We start from the raw sequence: 20,000 nt of genomic DNA, 5'->3' as shown, positions 1-20,000 counted from the left end.
CGGGGGGAGTGGGGAAGAGCTCCCTGGTCCTACGCTTCGTTAAAGGCACCTTCAGGGACACCTATATTCCCACTGTGGAGGACACCTATCGACAGGTGAGACAGGGAGAGGAGGAGGAGGAGAGGAAGGAAGACCGAGGCTGCATCTGGAACACCCTAATCCCTCTTTAGTCTACTACTTTGACCATGGCCTGAACATAGTGCACTTCAGAGAATAGGGTGCCGTTTCAGACAAAACGATGCATTGACAGGTAATCAGGGATGGGCAGTAGGCCAACTGCTTTATCTGATGTATAGACGTAATGACCATATATAGTGTGTCCAGAGGCCTATTTTATCCACTGATCTGATGCACCAAGTCAAATGATACAACTTAGTGATCAAAGGAGCATTGAGTATAAGCAATGTTGTTTTTCAATGAATGATCATGTAATATCCTAATGATACTAATTGTGTGTGTATGTTTGTGTGTGTCTACAGGTGATCAGCTGTGATAAGAGTGTGTGTACGCTCCAGATAACTGATACAACAGGCAGTCACCAGTTCCCTGCCATGCAGAGGCTGTCCATATCCAAAGGACATGCCTTCATACTGGTCTACTCTGTAACCAGCAAACAGTCACTGGAGGAACTCAAGCCTATCTACCAACAGGTAGGTGTGTGTGTGTGTGTGTGTGTGTGTGTGTGTGTGTGTGTGTGTGTGTGTGTGTGTGTGTGTGTGTGTGTGTGTGTGTGTGTGTGTGTGTGTGTGTGTGTGTGTGTGTGTGTGTGTGTGTGTGTGTGTGTGTGTGTGTGTGTGTGTGTGTGTGTGTGTGTGTGTGTGTGTGTGTGTGTGAGTGTGTGTGTGGGGGTGACTATGTGTTGTAATCTCTCCTTGTGTTCTCCAGGTGATAGCCATAAAGGGGAACATAGAGGCCATCCCCATCATGTTGGTGGGCAACAAGAGTGATGAGACCCAGAGAGAGGTGGAGACTAAAGATGGAGAGGCACAGGTCGGTAACGTTAAACATCTGAAATGTTAAAAAATAATACATCTGACCTGGGTTCAGTAGAACTCCATAATGTCAAATACTTGAAAGTATCGATTCAGTTTGGAATAGTGACAAAAGTGCAAAACCCAAGTTAAATAAATCCCACCTCAAAGTAGTTGATCTGTATATTTTACCCAGGTCTGGTATTGTCGGGCCGATTACTGTAAAGCAAATTCCCTTTCTACTTTCTCCTGTTAATAACAATAATAAAATGAATCCTATTAATAATCCTACTGTGTGGTCTTCAAGGCGACCACGTGGAAGTGTGCGTTCATGGAGACGTCAGCTAAGACCAACCACAACGTGACCGAGCTGTTCCAGGAGCTGCTCAACCTGGACAAGAAGAGAAACATGAGTCTCAACATCGACGGGAAACGGTCCGGGAAACAGTCCAGAGCTGAGAGACTGAAGGGAAAATGTAGTGTCATGTAGAGAGGAGGAGAGGAGAGAGGGATGGAGGAAGGGAGGAAGGAAGGAAGGGAGGTAACAAGGAAGACAGAAAGTGTGAGGATAGAAGGGAAGGAGAGGGAGAGAAAGAGAAGAGAGTGAAGAGACCTCAGGACCACTGGTGGGTTCTATACCTCTCCCTCTCCCTATCCTCCTCTCTCATCTCCTGTCTGCCTGACCAGGGTCCTAACCATCCATACAGTCCCACTGTAGTGAAAAGATTTGGGGGGGGGGGGTTGTCTGAACACGACTCGAACCCGCAACCCTGCATCTGTCAGCATCAGTCCAACACCTCAGCCATTACGCCGTGAGGTCCCAACCTCTTGGCGAGGTCACTAGATGTTACACTAGGGACACTCCAACATAATGTACATATCCTATGTATACATGGCCTCCCTCCCTAGCACCTCTGAAAGACACAGACAGTATACCCCCTAACCGTCTCTGTCATCATGCAAAATGGAGAATCCTCTTAACTCCTCATTCAAAAATGGCTTCTAAATCATTACTTGAACTGGAGAAACGTTGAACTTGTGACATCAACAATCCCTCTAAGACTTTAGCTCAGTGTTAAAACAAGGGAAGGGCAGTGGTTCACGTCTGACTTGGAATCCAAGGAAAGAGAACCTGGGAAAGAAAGATGTGGTAGTTGGACTGAAATGTTAAGAAGTCTGCCTGGGACACTTGGTAGTTGGACTGAAATGTTAAGAAGTCTGCCTGGGACACTTGGTAGTTGGACTGAAATGTTAAGAAGTCTGCCTGGGACACTTGGTAGTTGGACTGAAATGTTAAGAAGTCTGCCTGGGACACTTGGTAGTTGGACTGAAATGTTAAGAAGTCTGCCTGGGACATTTGGTAGTTGGACTGAAATGTTAAGAAGTCTGCCTGGGACACTTGGTAGTTGGACTCAAATGTTAAGAAATCTGCCTGGGACACTTGGTAGTTGGACTGAAATGTTGAGAAGTCTGCCTGAGACACTTGGTAGTTGGACTGAAATGTTAAGAAGTCTGCCTGGGACACTTGGTAGTTGGACTGAAATGTTAAGAAGTCTGCCTGGGACACTTGGTAGTTGGACTGAAATGTTAAGAAGTCTGCCTGGGACACTTGGTAGTTGGACTGAAATGTTAAGAAGTCTGCCTGGGACACTTGGTAGTTGGACTGAAATGTTAAGAAGTCTGTCTGGGACACTTGGTAGTTGGACTGAAATGTTAAGAAGTCTGCCTGGGACACTTGGTAGTTGGACTGAAATGTTAAGAAGTCTGCCTGGGACATTTGGTAGTTGGACTGAAATGTTAAGAAGTCTGCCTGGGACACTTGGTAGTTGGACTGAAATGTTAAGACGTCTGCCTGGGACACTTGGTAGTTGGACTGAAATGTTGAGAAGTCTGCCTGAGACACTTGGTAGTTGGACTGAAATGTTAAGAAGTCTGCCTGGGACACTTGGTAGTTGGACTGAAATGTTAAGAAGTCTGCCTGGGACACTTGGTAGTTGGACTGAAATGTTAAGAAGTCTGCCTGGGACACTTGGTAGTTGGACTGAAATGTTAAGAAGTCTGCCTGGGACACTTGGTAGTTGGACTGAAATGTTAAGAAGTCTGCCTGGGACACTTGGTAGTTGGACTGAAATGTTAAGAAGTCTGCCTGGGACACTTGGTAGTTGGACTGAAATGTTGAGAAGTCTGCCTGAGACACTTGGTAGTTGGACTGAAATGTTAAGAAGTCTGCCTGGGACACTTGGTAGTTGGACTGAAAATGTTAAGAAGTCTGCCTGGGACACTTGGTAGTTGGACTGAAATGTTAAGAAGTCTGCCTGGGACACTTGGTAGTTGGACTGAAATGTTAAGAAGTCTGCCTGGGACACTTGGTAGTTGGACTGAAATGTTGAGAAGTCTGCCTGAGACACTTGGTAGTTGGACTGAAATGTTAAGAAGTCTGCCTGGGACACTTGGTAGTTGGACTTTGGTTGGCTGGACGATGGAGTGGACTTGGAACATGTGAAGAGGTTTTAGAAAAGTTAGTTACGGGATTTGGACTAGGAATACTGCGGATGATGTCGTTGGGAATGTTTGCGTCGGTTGGCTTTGGCCCTTGTTGTTTCATGTGAGGAGCCTTTCTGTTGGCCTTGTGTTTCCCATGCCAAGCAGCTGAATCCTCTTCGTACACAGAGAAGCACAGAGAGGATGGAGTGACGACTCTACTCGACGGAGGGAAGACACTCGATTAGTTTAATGCCATGCAAATACCATCACATTGCACTTAATGTCACACATACACACACAAATATAAATGCACACGCACACGCTTTTTGGAAACCAGTGGTCAATCACCAAGTGTATTCCTACATAGTATGTACATGAAAAAGGAGTGATATTATTATGTAAATGTCATTATATTATTGTCCCAAACACCTCTATTGGTTTATGTAAAGCAATAAGGCTGTTTGTCAAAGTACAGAATATATACTCCAGGTGGGAGTTGCCCCTAACCCACAGATCTAGGATCAGCTTACTCCCCAAATCACAACTTTAACCATTAGGGGGGAATGCAAAACTGATCTTAGATCAGCATTTATGGACAAAGTCATCCTACTTCTTACTATACAGAAGAGCTAAAAGCACAATCATTTGATTGACGTTGTGTTTTTGTTTTACCATGTTCCGTTTTCTATCTTGCAGAATAAATAACTGTCAATATATTTTGAACAGAGGTGGGGTAAGGAGGGAACAGCTCTCCTGCAGTTATTATTCCAGGTGACTTGTAATGTGTACAGTGTTTAAACGTGTGTTAAGGTCACCATAAGGCTGTGGATTGGTTATATAGCACGGTATTGTAACAAAACAGACAAAAAGGTTAAGCTTGCATCACAAATGGCACCCTATTCCCTATAAAGTGCACTACTTTTTTTTAATGCTCTGATCTAAAGTACTTCACTAGTAATTCTAGTAGGGTCTATATAGGGTACTATTTAGAACACACTATGTAGAACACACTATGTGAGGGAACCCAGATCTAAACTGTCTTTCTGGAATAACACCGTTGGACCCAAAGAAGTAGAAAACACCCCTTCATATCTCTCTCTAATAAAGTAGCACGGAATTGATTCGAGTTTCAACCAGGGATTGGAGTTCATTTTCAATTCAGAATATTCATTGAAATTCTGTTCATGAAAGGAAAAATCTGTCATTGAAAAACAATGGGCAAATTGAATAGACTGAATTAGAAAGAGAAAGGTCCCCATCCCTGGTGGCCACTGTGTATAGGGTATTGAGAAGGTACGTTGTGTTGCTATGTGCTGTGTTATACTTATGGCCCAAATGTTTTCCTGACCTCATGCCCTGACCAGGAACACGCTGATCCCCAGTTGTAGGCTATAGCTAAGGCTCAGGGTTGTTCCTGTTCAGATCACATGCTCAGGAAAAGGTCCTGGATCTGATGAGAAAACAGTGTTATAGAGCAGTATTACACTAGAACTATAATAAAGTAGACAGTCATCTATTATTCAGATCAGATTGACCCGCATTTTAGTGAATTATGTGGAACGTTCTACATCAAATAGTATTAAACTAGTATGTTGTGTGTGTGTGTGTGTGTGTGTGTGTGTGTGTGTGTGTGTGTGTGTGTGTGTGTGTGTGTGTGTGTGTGTGTGTGTGTGTGTGTGTGTATGTGTGTGTGTGTGTGTGTGTGTACAGTGCACTCAACAGTGTTAGTTTGAGTCAGCACAGACACATTTACCCCATCCTCCCACAATATTCAGTGTGTGTGTTAATGCGGTTTTATGAAGTGTCTGTCAGAGGTTCCCTGTGGAGATGACCCACACGTTCTGCATGAGTCAGACTGCTGAGGCTCAAACACACACACACACACACACACGTACTGTACACAGTACACACACACATAAATACACAGGCATACCAAGCAGACAGAGAGCAGTCCTCTGTGCCACAGAAACCTCATTATCTGCGTGTCTCATGCGGCACCCTATCCCCTGATGTGATTCTGGTCAAAAGTAGTGCACTACATAGGGAGTAGGGTGTCGTGAGGTTTGCACATTGTCTCTTTTTCTGCACTGCTGTGTCACCCTGTAAACCGTCTGTTGTACGCTTCCTATGAGTTTTACCACTCCCCTTCACTCCACATCTGTATATAGCTGTAAATAGCTATTAGAGTTATATAGCTGGAGGTGGATATAGAGTCTATAGAGGATTTAGGAACGTTAGGGAATGGTGACATCATGGCCCCCTTTGCCCTCTTCATAAGATTGTGGGTAGTGTGGTTCTCTTAGGAGTGAAAAGATAGAGCTGCCAACTGTGATTCCACAGATCATTATTATAATCAGAGAAGGGGTGGGCCCTGAGGAAGATCTCTCACCTCACTGCCCAAATGGGCAGAGTCCTCTAGAAATGAACCAATGAGAGGTTTTCTTTTTTCGCGTGTGTAGTTTAGAGTGCTGGATCCTGTCTTGAGATCCACACACAAAACTAGACTTTCCTCACAAATATATCAATAACATGATTTACGTGAAAGTCTGATTTTAGGAATGGGTTCAGAGAGCATTCCTATAATGACTCAGGAATGGACAAAGAAGCTGCTGTATGGCTGAATAAAAACCAAGATCGAAACACACAGAACAGAGCTGATATGATTCTAGAATAGATTATACAAGCCAGATAGTGTCTGTTCTACGCAGTTTCTACCTGAAAAAGCCCATACAGCCTTTCACTGATGTGTGTTATCAGAAAGTCATGTAGCTGGAAAGAGGGTTGCAGAAGAGAAGTGGCACAAAGGACTATGGGAAGAGTAGTTCATTGAGTGTAGTTAATCAGAAACATGTTCTATAAACTCAAGCCTACCAAGGACACAGTTTGGAATGTTTGCATCACCCCAGATCATACTATCAGCCCAGAAACAACTCCTTGCCACTAGAAGTTCAAATATCTGAAGGGACTGGATAGGGGACAGGGTTAACTATTAGGCTTTGGGGAACTTCCGCCATATTGTTTACACTTGTCTGCTCTGCCAAACACAAAACGTGGAAGTGCCTCAAAGTTGTTTCTGGACCGGGCCTTTGAGGGGTGCAATGACTTCTGGGTAGTGTAGTTCTACTAACCTCCATCTCTGTCCTTCCCTCCCTGCATGTCCCCAATAAGTGTTCCTCCCAGCCAGCATGAGAACCAATAAGGACGCAAACTGTGAAATTAACATATTTCTATTTTATTATTATAATTCTTCTGCATTAATATTGGCTTTGGTTTGAAAAGTGTAACTGTTTTTAATCTCTTGTTGTTTTTGTAAACATGTTTTTTGTTTGGACCTTTTTTTAACATAATGATCATGTATAGACATTTTATTATTTTATTTTTAATATAATTATTATAATAATTATTCTAGCTATTTATTCTAGCAATAGTCTTCCTACTATAATGTACTGTGGCAATGCATCCTAACTATAAGATATAAGATATGTATATGAAGAAATTATCATATTGAATCTGCAAAAGGATTTTCCTAATAAAAACAACAGTTAAGAATCTGCCTCTTGTGTGATATTTCCTTTCACAATGTGTGTGAAATGACAGAAAGATGACCTGAAGACTACTGTTGGCTCCTATATTGAACACCTAGGATTTTGCTTAGTGGGCTGACATGGTCTTGCATGGTATAGATCAAGGTTTCCCAAACCCGGTCCCTGGCCCCCCCATGAGCGCACTTTTTGTTTTTTGTCCCAGCACTACACAGCTGATTCAAATGGTCAAAGCTTGATGATGAGCTGGTTATTTGAATCAGCTGGGTAGTGCTTGGGCAAAACCCAAAATGTGCACCTTGGGGGTGTATAGGACCGAGTATAGGATACCCTGGTAGATAACCGGGTTAGATACTAGGTCGGTTACGTGGACTGATGGGGCACTCAAGACAACTCGGAACTAGTAAATCTCCGACCTCCAATGTCCAATTTTGGTGAGCTCTGAATGGGAAAAATAATTTGGAAAGATCATCCAACTCGGAATTACCAGTCAGAAACTTCGGCATCATCCTAGAGCCCCGACAGCTCTGACCTGAAGATCACTAACATCACGATTTTTCCCAATCGGAGCTTGTTTCTCTTCAGAGATCCCAGTTGTCTTGAACGCACCATGACAACAGCTCGCAGCCTCATACTGTGTCATACTGTTCTCAACTCCCTGACAGCCTGCCTGCAAAGCAAAGCACGGTCTCTCTTCCTCTATCTGCTTGAGGATTCTTCACCCAATGTGGTTGCTATGGTGACTCTGTGACGGCGACGGTTGCCGAGGCAGAATGTGGTGTGACCCAGGTGATGCGTTACGACAGCCATAGATCTTCTAGGCTGTGTGTGTGTGTGTGTGTGTGTGTGTGTGTGTGTGTGTGTGTGTGTGTGTGTGTGTGTGTGTGTGTGTGTGTGTGTGTGTGTGTGTGTGTGTGTGTGTGTGTGTCAGGCTGTAATGTAATGTGAAGAGACATGAGGTTAGCAGCACTCTGTAGGATCTTAATGAGGGTAACACACCCTGATAACACACACACCCTTCACGTGCCTCCGAGTTTACACAAACATACACTCTTGATGCCATCCTTGTTAAAGTGTAACTAATTAGCCTCTAACATCACTGACCTAATGCTGTTTACATACAACACACACCGTTAACACTGTTTTAACATACAGCATCACAAACACTATTTTAACTTACACCATCGAAAATACAAACACAGTTAACACTGTTTTATCATACACCATCACAAACACAAATACAGTTAACACTGTTTTAACATACACCATCACAAACACAAATACAGTTAACACTGTTTTAACATACAGCATCACAAACACAAACTCTGTTAACACTGTTTTAACATACACCATCACAAACACAAACTCCGTTAACACTGTTTTAACATACACCATCAAAAACACAAGCACAGTTAACACTGTTTTAACATACACCATCAAAAACACAAACACAGTTAACACTGTTTTAACATACACCATCAAAAACACAAACACAGTTAACACTATTTTAACATACACCATCACAAACACAAACACAGTTAATTAACACTGTTTTAACATACACCTGTTATGTACTTGAGTGAAGACCCAAAAGCGGCTTTAACAGAAAACAGAGTTCTTTAATGAAAAAACAGGAATGGCATAAATCCTCTTCCGACGTTGTCAATGGAACCAAAAGAACGTTAGTATAGTGCAGGATGCACCTGCCAGGCAGACTCCGACAGGATAGGACAAGGTGGAAGCAAACGAGACGACAGCTTGCTTCTGGCATGAAAAACACAAACAAGAATCTGACACTGAAAGTAGCAGGAACAGAGAGAGAAATAGAGACCTAATCAGAGGGGAAAGAGAGAACAGGTGGGAAAGAGTGAATGAGCTAGTTAGGGGAGATGTAGAACAGCTGAAGAAGGAGAGACAGAGAAGGTAACCTAATAAGACCAGCAGAGAGAGACAGAGTGAAGAGAAAGGACAGGAACAGACATAATAAGACATGACAGTACCCCCCCACTCACCGAGCGCCTCCTGGCGCACTCGAGGAGGAAACCTGGCGGCAACGGAGGAAATCATCGATCAGCGAACGGTCCAGCACGTCCCGAGAGGGAACCCAACTCCTCTCCTCAGGACCGTACCCCTCCCAATCCACTAGGTACTGATGACCACGGCCCCGAGGGCGCATGTCCAAAATCTTACGAACCCTGTAGATAGGTGCGCCCTCGACAAGGATGGGGGGAGGGACGAGCGGGGGGCGCGAAGAACGGGCTTAACACAGGAGACATGGAAGACCGGGTGAACGCGACGAAGATAGCGCGGGAGAAGAAGTCGCACTGCGACAGGATTAATGACCTGAGAAATACGGAACGGACCAATGAACCGCGGGGCCAACTTGCGAGAAGCTGTCTTAAGGGGAAGGTTCTGAGTGGAGAGCCATACTCTCTGACCGCAACAATATCTAGGACTCTTGGTCCTACGCTATTAGCGGCCCTCACAGTCTGCGCCCTATTACGGCAAAGTGCCGACCTGACCCCCTTCCAGGTGCGCTCGCAACGCTGGACAAAAGCCTGAGCGGAGGGGACGCAGGACTCGGCGAGCTGAGATGAGAACAGCGGAGGCTGGTACCCGAGGCTACTCTGAAAAGGAGATAGACCGGTAGCAGACGAAGGAAGCGAGTTGTGGGCGTACTCTGCCCAGGGGAGCTGTTCTGACCAAGACGCAGGGTTACGAAAAGAAAGACTGCGTAAAATGCGACCAACAGTCTGATTGGCCCGTTCGGCTTGACCGTTAGACTGGGGATGAAAGCCGGACGAGAGACTGACGGAAGCCCCAATCAAACGGCAAAACTCCCTCCAAAATTGAGACGTGAACTGCGGGCCTCTGTCGGAAACGACGTCTGACGGAAGGCCATGAATTCGGAAAACATTCTCGATAATGATCTGAGCCGTCTCCTTAGCAGAAGGGAGCTTAGCGAGAGGAATGAAATGAGCCGCCTTAGAGAATCTATCGACAACCGTAAGAATAACTGTCTTCCCCGCTGATGAAGGCAGTCCGGTGATAAAATCTAAAGCGATGTGAGACCACGGTCGAGAGGGAATGGGAAGCGGTCTGAGACGGCCGGCAGGAGGAGAGTTCCCAGATTTAGTCTGCGCGCAGACCGAACAAGCGGCGACAAATCGACGCGCGTCACGTTCCCGAGTGGGCCACCAGAAACGCTGGCGAATGGAAGCGAGCGTACCCGAACGCCGGGGTGGCCGGCTAACTTGGCAGAGTGGGCCCACTGAAGAACGGCCGGACGAGTAGGAACGGGAACGAACAGAAGGTTCCTAGGACAAGCTCGCGGCGACGGAGTGTGAGCGAGTGCTTGCTTTACCTGCCTCTCAATTCCCCAGACAGTCAACCCGACAACACGCCCCTCAGGGAGAATCCCTCGGGGTCGGTGGAGACCTCAGAAGAACTGAAGAGACGAGATAAAGCATCAGGTTTGGTGTTTTTTGAGCCCGGACGATAAGAAATAACAAACTCGAAACGAGCGAAAAACAGAGCCCAACGAGCCTGACGCGCATTAAGTCGTTTGGCTGAACGGATGTACTCAAGGTTCCTATGGTCAGTCCAAACGACAAAAGGAACGGTCGCCCCCTCCAACCACTGTCGCCATTCGCCTAGGGCTAAGCGGATGGCGAGCAGTTCGCGATTACCAACATCATAGTTACGTTCTGACGGCGATAAGCGATGAGAGAAAAACGCGCAAGGATGGACCTTGCCGTCAGAGAGAGAGCGCTGAGAAAGAATGGCTCCCACGCCCACCTCTGACGCGTCAACCTCAACAACAAACTGTCTAGAGATGTCAGGTGTAACAAGAATAGGTGCGGATGTAAAACGATTCTTAAGAAGATCAAAAGCTCCCTGGGCGGAAACGGACCACTTAAAGCACGTCTTAACAGAAGTAAGGGCTGTGAGGGGAGCTGCCACCTGACCGAAATTACGGATGAAACGACGATAGAAATTAGCGAAGCCCAGAAAGCGCTGCAGCTCGACGCGTGACTTAGGAACGGGCCAATCAATGACAGCCTGGACCTTAGCGGGATCCATCTTAATGCCCTCAGCGGAAATAACGGAACCGAGAAAAGGGACAGAGGCGGCATGAAAAGTGCACTTCTCAGCCTTCACATAAAGACAGTTCTCCAAAAGGCGCTGGAGGACGCGTCGCACGTGCTGAACATGAATCGGGAGAGACGGTGAAAAAATCAGGATATCGTCCATGTAAACGAAAACAAAAATGTTCAGCATGTCTCTCAGGACGTCGTTAACTAGTGCCTGAAAGACAGCTGGAGCGTTAACGAGGCCGAAAGGAAGAACCCGGTATTCAAAGTGCCCTAACGGAGTGTTAAACGCCGTCTTCCACTCGTCCCCCTCCCTGATGCGCACGAGATGGTAGGCGTTACGAAGGTCCAATTTGGTGAAAAACCTGGCTCCCTGCAGGATCTCGAAGGCTGAAGACATAAGAGGAAGCGGATAACGATTCTTAACTGTTATGTCATTCAGCCCTCGATAATCCACGCATGGGCGCAGGGACCCGTCATTCTTCTGAACGAAAAAAAACCCCGCTCCGGCGGGAGAGGAGGAGGAGACTATGGTACCGGCGTCGAGCGAAACAGACAAATAATCCTCGAGAGCCTTACGTTCGGGAGCCGACAGAGAGTATAATCTACCCCGGGGGAGTAGTTCCCGGAAGGAGATCAATACTACAGTCATACGACCGGTGTGGAGGGAGAGAAGTGGCCTTGGAACGACTGAACACCGTGCGCAGATCGTGATACTCCTCCGGCACCCCTGTCAAATCGCCAGGCTCCTCCTGTGAAGAAGAGACAGAGGAAACAGGAGGGATAGCAGACATTAAACAGGTCACATGACAAGAAACATTCCAGGATAGGATAGTATTACTAGACCAATTAATAGAAGGGTTATGGCGCACTAGCCAGGGATGACCCAAAACAACAGGTGTAAAAGGTGAACGAAAAATTAAAAAAGAAATGGTTTCGCTATGATTACCAGAGACAGTGAGGGTTAAAGGCAGCGTCTCACGCTGAATCTTGGGGAGAGAACTACCATCTAAAGCGAACAAGGCCGTGGGCTCCCTAACTGTCTGAGAGGAATGTCATGTTCCCGAGCCCAGGTCTCGTCCATAAAACAGCCCTCCGCCCCAGAGTCTATCAAGGCACTGCAGGAAGCAGATGAACCGGGCCAGCGGAGATGGACCGGAAAGGTAGTGCGTGATCCTGAAGGAGAGGCCTGAGTAGTTGCGCTCACCAGTAGCCCTCCTCTTACTGATGAGCTCTGGCTTTTACTGGGCATGAGGTGACAAAATGACCAGCGGAGCCGCAGTAGAGACAGAGGCGATAGGTGATTCTCCGTTCCTTCTCCTTGGCCGAGATGCGGATACCCCCCAGCTGCATAGGCTCAGCATCCGAGCCGGCGGAGGAGGGTGGCAGTGATGCGGCAGGTGGCAGTGATGTGGAGAGGGAAGCAACGGAGAACGCGAACTCCTTTCCACGAGCTCGGCGACGAAGATCAAACCGTCGCTCTATGCGAATAGCGAGAGCTATTAAGGAGTCCAGACTGGAAGGAACCTCCCGGGAGAGGATCTCATCCTTAACCTTGACGAGGAGACCCTCCAGAAAACGAGCGAGCAAAGCCGGCTCGTTCCAGTCACTAGAGGCAGCGAGAGTGCGAAACTCAATAGAATAATCCGTTATGGATCGATTCCCCTGACATAGGGAAGACAGGGCCCTGGAAGCCTCCTCCCCAAAAACAGAACGGTCAAAAACCCGTATCATCTCCTCCTTAAAGTCTTGATACTGGTTAATACACTCAGCCCTCGCCTCCCAGATTGCCGTGCCCCACTCACGCGCCCGTCCGGTAAGGAGAGAAATGACGTAGGCGATGCGGGCTGCGCTCCTGGAGTAAGTGTTGGGCTGGAGAGAGAACACCACATCACACTGAGTGAGGAATGAGCGGCACTCAGTGGGCTCCCCAGAGTAACACGGCGGGTTGTTGATCCTGGGCTCCGGAGACTCGGAAACCCTGGAAGTGGGCGGTGGATCGAGGTGGAGTTGGTGAACCTGCCTTGTGAGGTCGGAGACTTGGACGGCCAGGGTCTCAACGGCATGTCGAGCAGCAGACAATTCCTCCTCGTGTCTGCCTAGCATCGCTCCCTGGATCTCGACGGCGGAGTGAAAAGGGTCCGGAGCCGCTGGGTCCATTCTTGGTCAGATTCTTCTGTTATGTACTTGAGTGAAGACCCAAAAGCGGTTTTAACAGAAAACAGAGTTCTTTAATGAAAAAACAGGAATGGCATAAATCCTCTTCCGACGTTGTCAATGGAACCAAAAGAACGTTAGTATAGTGCAGGATGCACCTGCCAGGCAGACTCCGACAGGATAGGACAAGGTGGAAGCAAACGAGACGACAGCTTGCTTCTGGCATGAAAAACACAAACAAGAATCTGACACTGAAAGTAGCAGGAACAGAGAGAGAAATAGAGACCTAATCAGAGGGGAAAGAGAGAACAGGTGGGAAAGAGTGAATGAGCTAGTTAGGGGAGATGTAGAACAGCTGAAGAAGGAGAGACAGAGAAGGTAACCTAATAAGACCAGCAGAGAGAGACAGAGTGAAGAGAAAGGACAGGAACAGACATAATAAGACATGACAACACCATCACAAACACAAATACAGTTAACACTGTTTTAACATACACCATCACAAACACAGTTAACACTGTTTTAACATACACCATCACAAACACAAACGCAGTTGACACTATTTTAACATACACCATCAAAAACACAAACACAGTTAACACTGTTTTAACATACACCATCACAAACAAAAACACAAACTCCGTTAACACTGTTTTAACATACAGCTTCACAAACACAAACACAGTTGACCCTGTTGTAACATAGAGACTATAAAACACAAACACAGTTGACCCTGTTTAAACATACACCATCAAAAACACAAACACAGTTGACCCTGTTTTAACATAGAGACTATAAAACAAACAACACACACACACACGACTCAGGGTATAATATAGTTAACAGCCATCTCATGGAGAATGGAGTTACACACAGACTTTATGAGTCAGAAAGAGAGGTGGGGAGAGAGAACAGGGAGAGAGAGTGTGTATGTGTCCCTTTAGTCACCACTCATGAGTCATATATTGTATAGAGAGACTATGGCCATTGTGGTTTCAACACATAACTATGACAATGCTCTTAGATAACATCACATCATTCTGTGGCAGCCATTTTAGCATCTACTGGGGGCTACTGACTAATAACAGTTCAGGGGATGGTGAGGATTTTAAACCCAGCCGATTTAACAGAAATACAGTCTTTAGTCTTTTGACCAACTGGGTTTAATCCCGGGTCATCTGCGCACCACAAGTCTGTGTTCACCCGGTGAGCTAAAGCCTAGCTGGTTTGGTTACTGATCACGTGAGCTTGGTTCACCAAACAACCTCTGTTACATTCTCATATACTGCTAAACTGATCTAGAGTCCAAATGGTACTGTGAGAATACAATTTAGTACTGATCGAGATTCTTAGCGTACTGCAATGTTCTGTAGTTTGGGTTAGTGCTTCAGCTACTGCTCACATCAGAGAGAGGGAGGGAGAGAGAGGAAGGGGGGAGGGGGAGCAAGAGGGAGGGAGAGAGAGGAAGGGGAGAGGGGGGAGCAAGAGGGAGAGAGAGGAAGGGGAGAAGGGGAGCAAGAGGGAGGGAGAGAGAGGAAGGGGAGAAGGGGGAGCAAGAGGGAGGGAGGGAGAAGAAGGGGAGAGGGGGGAGCAAGAGGGAGGGAGAGAGAGGAAGGGGAGAGGGGGGAGCAAGAGGGAGGGAGAGAGAGAGATGGAAGAAAGATGGAGGGAAAAGGAGAAAGGAGAGAGAGACATCAAAGGAGAGGAAATGAAAGCTAAATGTAGCATCAGCATAATTTCACACTTCAGTAGAAATGAGGCCAATGCGGTAAATGCTCTCTCCCTCTCTTTCTCCCTCCCTCCCTCCCTCCCTCACTCTCTCTCTCCCTCTCTCTTTCTCCCTCCCTCCCTCCCTCCCTCACTCTCTCTCTCTCTCTCTCTCTCTCTCTCTCTCTCTCCCTCCCTCCCTCCCTCCCTCCCTCCCTCACTCTCTCTCTCTCCCTCTCTTTCTCCCTCCCTCCCTCCCTCCCTCCCTCCCTCACTCTCTCTCTCCCTCTCTCTTTCTCCCTAACTCGCTCTCTCACCCTACCTTTCTCTCTCTCTCTCTCTCCTCTCCCTGCTATTTTTAGCTCTCTGGTGGATATAAAAAGCCCACTAGAGTGGGGAATGACTATAGACTGCCACTGTATGGGAAACCTTGGCCTGTAGAGCTGCATGTCTGTCTGCCTGTGTGTGTGTGTGTGTGTGTGTGTGTGTGTGTGTGTGTGTGTGTGTGTGTGTGTGTGTGTGTGTGTGTGTGTGTGTGTGTGTGTGTGTGTGTGTGTGCGCGCGCGCGCGCGTGCATGTGGGTTTGCGTGATCGACTATAGGTGAAAATACGGTGTTCTGTCTACCAACCAGGCCGAGTATGTAGCTTGTATATCAGTCCGGAATGAAGAGTCCTTTCCCTTTGTAAATAACATTGAGTAAGGGCGCCTCCCTGCGTGTATATGTGTTACTGCACCCTGCTGTTTGATCCTGTATCAATTCCGTGTCCAGATGCGTATAGCGGATATATTGAAAGCAGCTCACACTCCGGGTACACATGACGGGAAAGAGAAAATACTTACATGAATATCTGATGTTCGTTATACCTACATAAAGCGCCACAACCGAAATGTTTGTGCAATTGTACAATACCCATTGGTTTTCGATTTGGAACAAGGGCCATCTTATTGAACTCCCGTAGCCACTGATCTAGGATCTGCTCATCCTCCCCAATTCTAACCTTAACCATTGGTGGGAAAAACGCAAAACGGAACTTAGATCGACGTCTAAGGGCAACTTCATCCTTTATGGTCTGAACAACCCCTTTCGTTTTTATCAAGGGGGATATCAAGTTTGTGTGTGAGAGCGCTGGCTGGCTGTCAGAGGTGACGGAGTAACGGAGGGGGGGGGGGGGGTGTAATAGGGTGGACAGACACCGCTAGCCAACAGAGGGGGTGGCGTTTGATTCGGTAAAAACCGAGATTGAACGAACGGACTGTGGAACCGACGAAGCTGCCCCTTTAAATCAGGAATACAGCGCATTCGGAGGTGAGTTTGGAAATATCACTCAATTGTATCTGTTTATATCACCTCTTTACAAAACCATGTACTTATTTGCGGTTTATGTGCGCTTGTCTTCCCGATTTTGGTCATGGAAAAGCAGCGCTTAAGGGAAAGACAGAGTCATCGGTCACGAATTCGGGTTTCCCAAGCCAGGGCGGAGAGAGAGAGGGTGGGAGGAGAGGAACTAGGGGACAGGGTCTGTGCGAGAAACGTTATCAAAACGTCGGTAGCGCACTCTGTAGCTGATAGATCAGAGGGAAGCAGCGATGACTAAAAAACAGCTGGATGGTTTGAGGGAAGTGTCAAATTAGCTTACTAGGCTCTTTGCAATGCATGCATTATTTGCAACAGGCGAATAGCTTCCATACGCATTCTAACGACATGTCAACAGCCTATTCTCCGGCTGAGATTCGACTATGCAGTAGGCCTATTACCGTAGTTAGTAGGCCTATAAGTGTGTGTGTGTGTGTGTGTGTGTGTGTGTGTGTGTGGGGGGGTGGCCGAGGACACACTGTTCCATCCGTCAAAATGCCCGCATTGTGTTTTCAATCGGCAGAACAGGCTTACTGTGGCATGCAGGGGCAACACACACGTATAGACCCATGTAGTTCATTGTTGGGAATTTACGCGTGTCTCGTCAACTATAGGGTCCATATTGGATGCTCAGCCATTTCATAAGCCGACCAGTGGGATCGCCATGAACTGATAAATTCCGTCAAATTAATACAGTGTATTGTCTAATCATGTTAGCCTACTAATGTGATGGTCTATACTAGAACACTGCACAAGACACGACGATACTGTTTCAAACTGGCTATTCGTTGGCCAATAGGCCTGGATATAATTCTGAGGGTCAAAATAATGATCTAGACTGTCAGACAATGCTTCAGGTCACTTACCCTTTGTCTGGGAATGAGAGAATATACCCTCGTCGGGAAAGTTTGAAACTAGTTGGAACATCAACAGGCGTAATAAATTAGCTCTGTGGTAACAGGTGGGCTCAGTGGATAGGCCTACAGCTTCTAAAGTTTTAACGGAAATGGCAGCATGTACAACCGTTTTCTTTGCATAGTTAGTAGCTCATACATAATGTACTCACGCGCGCACACACACACACACACACACACACACACACACACACACACACACACACACACACACACACACACACACACACACACACAGCCCTAATTAGAGCCATTAATCTCAAGGTCCTGCACAGTAGAGTAATTACAGTAGGACTCCTGAGAGAGAGAGAGAGAGAGAGAGCGAGAGGGGGGGGAGAGAGAGAGAGGGAGAGAGAGAGAGGGGGGGGAGAGAGCAAGAGAAAGAAAAAAGAGGGGGGGAGAGAGGGAGAGAGAGGGGGGGAGAGAGGCTCATCTTTTCTGGTGAGTTTGTTTGTATTGTTTGGTACAATACTTTATTTTACAGCTCTGAGACAACATGAATATATTGAAACTATGGGAACTTTCTAGCACGTGACACAATTAACTTGTTTCTGTGAATCTAAAAGAAATACCATTATTAGTTACTATGTACAGTGCCTTGCGAAAGTATTCGGCCCCCTTGAACTTTGCGACCTTTTGCCACATTTCAGGCTTCAAACATAAAGATATAAAACTGTATTTTTTTGTGAAGAATCAACAACAAGTGGGACACAATCATGAAGTGGAACGACATTTATTGGATATTTCAAACTTTTTTAACAAATCATAAACTGAAAAATTGGGCGTGCAAAATTATTCAGCCCCCTTAAGTTAATACTTTGTAGCGCCACCTTTTGCTGCGATTACAGCTGTTAGTCGCTTGCGGTATGTCTCTATCAGTTTTGCACATCGAGAGACTGAAATGTTTTCCCATTCCTCCTTGCAAAACAGCTCGAGCTCAGTGAGGTTGGATGGAGAGCATTTGTGAACAGCAGTTTTCAGTTCTTTCCACAGATTCTCGATTGGATTCAGGTCTGGACTTTGACTTGGCCATTCTAACACCTGGATATGTTTATTTTTGAACCATTCCATTGTAGATTTTGCTTTATGTTTTGAATCATTGTCTTGTTGGAAGACAAATCTCCGTCCCAGTCTCAGGTCTTTTGAAGACTCCATCAGGTTTTCTTCCAGAATGGTCCTGTATTTGGCTCCATCAATCTTACCATCAATTTTAACCATCTTCCCTGTCCCTGCTGAAGAAAAGCAGGCCCAAACCATGATGCTGCCACCACCATGTTTGACAGTGGGGGTGGTGTGTTCAGGGTTATGAGCTGTGTTGCTTTTACGCCAAACATAAGGTTTTGCATTGTTGCCAAAAAGTTCAATTTTGGTTTCATCTGACCAGAGCACCTTCTTCCACATGTTTGGTGTGTCTCCCAGGTGGCTTGTGGCAAACTTTAAACAACACTTTTTATGGATATCTTTAAGAAATGGCTTTCTTCTTGCCACTCTTACATAAAGGCCAGATTTGTGCAATATACGACTGATTGTTGTCCTATGGACAGAGTCTCCCACCTCAGCTGTAGATCTCTGCAGTTCATCCAGAGTGATCATGGGCCTCTTGGCTGCATCTCTGATCAGTCTTCTCCTTGTATGAGCTGAAGGTTTAGAGGGACGGCCAGGTCTTGATAGATTTGCAGTGGTCTGATACTCCTTCCATTTCAATATTATCGCTTGCACAGTGCTCCTTGGGATGTTTAAAGCTTGGGAAATCTTTTTGTATCCAAATCCAGCTTTAAACTTCTTCACAACAGTATCTCGGACCTGCCTGGTGTGTTCCTTGTTCTTCATGATGCTCTCTGCGCTTTTAACGGACCTCTGAGACTATCACAGTGCAGGTGCATTTATACGGAGACTTGATTACACACAGGTGGATTGTATTTATCATCATTAGTCATTTAGGTCAACATTGGATCATTCAGAGATCCTCACTGAACTTCTGGAGAGTTTGCTGCACTGAAAGTAAAGGGGTTGAATAATTTTTCAGTTTTTGATTTGTTAAAAAAGTTTGAAATATCCAATAAATGTCGTTCCACTTCATGATTGTGTCCCACTTGTTGTTGATTCTTCACAAAAAAATACAGTTTTATATCTTTATGTTTGAAGCCTGAAATGTGGCAAAAGGTTGCAAAGTTCAAGGGGGCCGAATACTTTCGCAAGGCACTGTAGTTGAAACGTGTATATGACTGTAAAATAATAGTCACCAAATGTTAAATCTACAGTACCTCCATCACTCCAGTATCCCTGCTCATTGTAAATATGGTATTGGAACTGACCCTGTATATAGTATGTTTATCCATATACATATCTACCTCCATCACTCCAGTATCCCTGCTCATTGTAAATATGGTATTGGAACTGACCCTGTATATAGTATGTTTACTTAATCATTGTGTTCTTCATATTTCTTCTTATTTCTTGTATGTTTTTTTCTGGTATTACATTGTTATTGATTATCGCATTGTTGGGTTTTGAGTCAGAAAGAAAGGTATTTCACTGTACTTGCGCATGTGATATTAAAAACTTAAAACTTCTACTCTGCAGGAGGTGAAGGTTTACAGCTGACCATCTGACCTGAGGTCACAACCACTCCTGTCCATCTGAGTGACCCAACTCACCTGGTCAGTTCCCCTGCACACACACACCTGTTCTGTTCTACCTGGTACACCTATCTACCAACCCAACACACACCTGCCCTGCCTGGTACACCTGTCTATCAACCCAACAAACACCTGTC

General features: G+C 46.0%; 2 protein-coding genes across 2 annotated transcripts in view; both read left to right on the top strand.

Annotated features, from left to right (window-relative positions):
• LOC135542688 (GTP-binding protein Di-Ras1-like) overlaps positions 1-7,004 on the top strand; it is a 15,737-nt gene extending 8,733 nt beyond the window's left edge. The window contains exons 2-5 of the mRNA XM_064969814.1: positions 1-95; positions 480-650; positions 886-990; positions 1,279-7,004. The exon at positions 1-95 is cut by the window's left edge and continues 58 nt beyond it. Of these exons, the coding sequence (XP_064825886.1) occupies positions 1-95; positions 480-650; positions 886-990; positions 1,279-1,461 (554 nt within the window). The 3' untranslated portion in view covers positions 1,462-7,004. The remainder of the gene's footprint in view (positions 96-479; positions 651-885; positions 991-1,278) is intronic.
• A 9,150-nt stretch (positions 7,005-16,154) lies between these two features.
• Positions 16,155-20,000, top strand: part of LOC135542687 (guanine nucleotide-binding protein G(I)/G(S)/G(O) subunit gamma-7) — a 7,433-nt gene continuing 3,587 nt past the window's right edge. Inside the window, exons 1-2 of the mRNA XM_064969813.1 lie at positions 16,155-16,262; positions 19,808-20,000. The exon at positions 19,808-20,000 is cut by the window's right edge and continues 41 nt beyond it. The gene's annotated coding sequence lies outside the window, so the exon portion shown is untranslated. The remainder of the gene's footprint in view (positions 16,263-19,807) is intronic.

Source organism: Oncorhynchus masou, chromosome 6 (genome assembly GCF_036934945.1).
Source record: "Oncorhynchus masou masou isolate Uvic2021 chromosome 6, UVic_Omas_1.1, whole genome shotgun sequence".
Lineage (NCBI taxonomy): Eukaryota > Metazoa > Chordata > Actinopteri > Salmoniformes > Salmonidae > Oncorhynchus > Oncorhynchus masou.
The sequence above is the reverse complement of the archived record's forward strand: the minus strand, read 5'-3'. Positions and strand labels throughout refer to the sequence as shown.